Genomic DNA, 4,202 nt, shown 5'->3' with positions numbered 1-4,202 from the left:
AAAACGAAAACAAAAGAAAAATAAAAAACCCCAAGAGCCGTTGAAGCCCCCTCCAGTCTACACGGGCCCTGGGTAAGCCACTGCAGTACAAAGGAGAGGAGAGGACCCAGGCTCTTAGGAGTTGTTGGGTTGCAGCTCGCTGATACTCCTGCAGTATAGCAACACCATGTGCATCCATGCACAACTAGCCCCTTGATGCATGCAGTAGCACTGAGGACAACTGCTACAAAGGCACTGCAGCGAGAGGCCGTGACACCGAAGAAAACTGCTGAAGAGGCGCTTGGCCATCTGTAGCGAGAGTCCTTAGCCGTAGTATAGGAATGTATAGGCTGCAATAGAGTCAAAGACGTAAGACAAATTCCCCGGAAATATTTAGCCTCGCCTTCAGTCTCCAGCCTTCTCGGGGACAGCGCAGAAGGGCCGGGAACGGGTGAGGAGCAGGGAACTGCTGAGCTTGCTGCAACGCGTGCTACGGGGGGCCCTCAGATGCGAATATCCCCTAGCCCGCGTTTAGTCCATGTGCTAGCACTGGAAACAGTTGCTAAACAATTACTTTGCCCTAAGTAGCCAACCTGCACCCATGCAGTGATGCACGTAACGACGTCAGGCGGCGCATTCTACACCTTAACAGTAGCCGACCTGCACGTGTGTAGAAGTGCATGCAACAACGTCGGACAGAGCCTCCTCCTCCGGCCTGCATTTATCTCTAAGCGCAGCAAATGCTGGTACCCATATTTGCCCATATAACGGTGTGTATGTCGAGGAAGAGCAAGGGGGTGCGATTGGGGCCAGATATTCGAATACAGAGGAGTAAGAGAATCATAACAAAGGAAAGAAACGATTGCATGCCTTTTCTGCTCGCCGCGGTGCTGCCGACCAGAACTTCTCCCCGGCTGCCCAGAACATTAAGAAGGTCAACCAGCGCGCTCATTGACGCGCGCGCCTCGGCCTGTACCTGCATGCTGATGCAGCCATCCATCCGTGCACAACGGAAGAGCAGCAACAGCTGAGCATGCCTGAGTTAGGGCCAGAACCAAGCGGGGATCTACTTGATATGGGAAGAAGAAACGAGATCGTTGTCTGCGGCGCCGCCGAAGTAAGCCTTGACAACCTTTAGTTTAGAGAATGCAAGCGTCGGTGGGATCTGCAGCCTAATTCTCTGCCTGCCGTCCGTTCCCGCTTATAATCTTCTGTTTTTGGGGCTCCTACTCACAACCCCAATATCCATAGGCTTCACCTGACGGTCGTTTGCAAACCAACTTATTTCCTTCTCGGCTAGTAAGGCCCGATGCTTACGCACTCCGGCAGCTCAACAAACTCCACCTGTTCACCCATTACTTCCCTCTCCGCTGCCCAACTTGTTACGGATTGCCTCTCTTCAGGGGCAGCCTTGCAGTGAATTACTGCTATAGCATATCCGAGCATCTCCGAGTTCATCGTGGTACTTCTGTTCACCAAGGAATGATACTTTTCGATGTAGCGCTCTATCGACAGCTTCTCTGTTTAAGTTTTCTTCGTTTCGCCGTTGCCTGTTCCCTTGCCGAGCTGGATACAAACAGAGATTGAAACGAATCTCGTGAAGCATCCATACACCGCATCTGCACCGGAAAGGTGGTACCCTTGCTAAGATATGATTACCGTTTTCGTGCCTCCCCTTCTAATACATAAGTTACCATTCGCCGCCGGGCACTCATATGGGCCAACAAGCCACTCCATTGTCCCCCCCGCTCGGCGTCCACCATATATTAACTCTCCATAATGGCAAAAGCACTCTTTGCGAGTTCTCTTTTGCGCTGGATAATATGCGGATACTGCGCGCGTCCAACTCTGGTCAGACACTCAGCTGCTAGTTTTAGATCCTGTTAGATTTCCAGTTTGCTGGAGCAGGAGAAGGCTAAATTTTTGAGGGATATTTTAGAGATAACATGTATAGATATTCACCCAGCAGGGGTTACAGTAAGGCGCTTTGCAACAATAGGACTCATGACAGCCCGTTGCCTGTCTTCGCTGACGAGCCTCAAGCTCTTGTGGCGTTGCGCCCAGATCGCTGGAGAACTGAACTGGGGGTCAGCTGCTTTTAGGTACCTCTATCAAGAGGAAGGACGCTCGTCACAGCTAGTAGCTTCACCTGGTCCATCGGGGAAGGTGCTGCCTGCGAGCCCTGCCTTCATGTGCCTCCCCGCTGCAGCAGCAGATACCAGATCGGCTTCGCTGCCTGTGTCAGGTGGAGCTATCAAATCCTGGCCATCAACACAAACATGGAAAAGTAAACATTTTGCTGTATGTGGGCGGAGCTGCAAGAGCCAACACTCTGTCGGACGAGTTACACCTCACCTTGCTGCCGCTCATGCTGCAGGGCAGCCCCGCATGCAAGCACATCAAAGCCCCAGTTGCTGCATGCACTATCACTGTAGAGAAGCGTCGATCACTTAGCTTAGCGCTTACTAGCCAGCGTGCAGAGTTTCTTATACACGTACCAGTCTCGTACGTATGAGCATTAGTACTAGTATAATGAAACCAATATGAAAAATTATAGAAGAAAGATGTTAAAAAAGTAAATTTATTTATTTTATATTATATATTTTAAGCAAGAAAGTCTATACGACGATGCGCTGCACGCCTCTGTTGCGGTGATGACTCGCTGCAACAGCCTAGCAGGCCGGCTGCCCCGCAGCAGTTTATTAGAGCTCGTGAGTGCCCCCAGCATTTGCAATAGAGCAGAAATTGTTTCGGTTTGTATTTTTGTTGAGCAACACAGAAGTATTTTGTTGCTTCCGCAGCAAAAGCAGCAGCAGCAGCAGCAGCAGCAGCAGCAGCAGCAGCGGCAGCCCCGAAGCAGCAGCACAGGCTGCTGCAGAGCCGCCTTACTGTGCGGCCTTTCTGCAGTTGTTCTTTAAATTATTTTGTAGTAAAAGGCGTATCGAGCTGCCTATATGAGGTTATTACCCCTCATCTTTTGTGTTTATTAGCAGCAGCATAAACAGCAGCAGCAGCAGCAGCAGCAGCAGCAGCTATAGAGCAGCTGCCGCCGCTGCACGTACAACGGGGCCCTGCTCTGTCGCACCCCTTAGGGGATCATGTAGTTCTTCTTGCCTCTGCTGAGGGCGTGAGAAGAGATAAGTTGTTTGGGTTATTTTGTCTGGGAGTAGTAGCAGTCGGGCAGCAGCAGCAGCAGCAGCAGCATCACCCGCAGCAGCAGCAGCAGCAGCAGCAGCCGCAGCCGCCGCAGCAGCAGCGCCAGTAATTTCATCATGAAGAAGCGTGCTGAATCACCTCAGGAGACAACTGCAGCAGCAATTGGGCCCCCTGAACTCGCCTTTCTCCCTGGTGTGCCGCGCCCCGAAGGGGGCATCGACAGCAGCAACAGCAGCAGCAACAGCAGCAGCAGCAGCAGCAGCAGCAGCAGCAGCACCAGCGGCCGCCACCAGGAGTATCTGGAGACCTGTGCCTCTCCCTTCCTCTCTGAATACAGGGCAGCCGCCATTGCTGCCCTCAGTGGCTTCGTAAACTCCGCTCTAGCAGCAGGGGGAGCAGCAGCAGCAACAGCAGCAGCAGTGCCGCAGAGACTCGCATCCCTTGCTGCTTCAGCTGGCCTGCCTGCTGCTGGTGAACCCGAGGAGGAGGTGCAGCAACAACCGCAGGAGGAGGTCGAGCAGCAGCAGCAGCAGGAGCAGCAGCAGCAGCAGCAGCAGCAGCAGCAGCAGCACTTGAGTTTTGCCGAGTCCCTGCCGTGGCGTTGTCCCTTTCATCACCCAGAAAGCCAGCAGCGGAGTACAACAACAACAGCAGCAGCAGCAGCAGCAGCAGCAGCAGCAGGTGTAGGGCCTCGACGAGGAAGACACCTGCATCGTGGCCTCGGTCCTGGGAGCAGCAGCAGCAACCGCAGCAGCAGCCGCAGCAGCAGCCGCAAAGGGCCCCACCGCCGCCACCGCATTGCAGGCTGGCGCTCATACAGCTCGCGTCCATACAGCAGGCCCCGACAGCAGCAACAGCAGCAGCAGCAGCAGCAGCAGCAGCAAGGAGGTCTGTGGTTTGGCGACATCTCTCTTAGCTTTGGCTGCCCGCTCTGTCTCGCTATTTCTTTGTCTGCTGCAGCACGAGGCCGTGCGGTGCATGCAATAGACACGTGCATAAGCAGCGTACAGCAGCAGCAGCAGCAGAAGCAGCAGCAGCAGCAGCAACAGCAGCAGCAGCAGCAGACA

At 53.9% G+C, this 4,202-nt stretch overlaps 1 protein-coding gene across 1 annotated transcript in view; it reads left to right on the top strand.

Moving 5' to 3' along the window:
• Window positions 1–3,251: 3,251 nt before the first annotated feature.
• The window catches only part of EMH_0010610 (uncharacterized protein), a gene marked incomplete at both ends in the record, with an annotated part of 2,361 nt that continues 1,410 nt past the window's right edge, over window positions 3,252–4,202 (top strand). Inside the window, one exon of the mRNA XM_013499008.1 lies at window positions 3,252–4,202. Within this exon, the coding sequence (XP_013354462.1) occupies window positions 3,252–4,202 (951 nt within the window).

This window comes from Eimeria mitis, genomic scaffold, assembly GCF_000499745.2.
Source record: "Eimeria mitis Houghton genomic scaffold, Emh_scaff391, whole genome shotgun sequence".
Taxonomy (NCBI): Eukaryota; Apicomplexa; class Conoidasida; order Eucoccidiorida; family Eimeriidae; genus Eimeria; species Eimeria mitis.
This window is presented reverse-complemented; position numbering and strand designations above follow the sequence as displayed.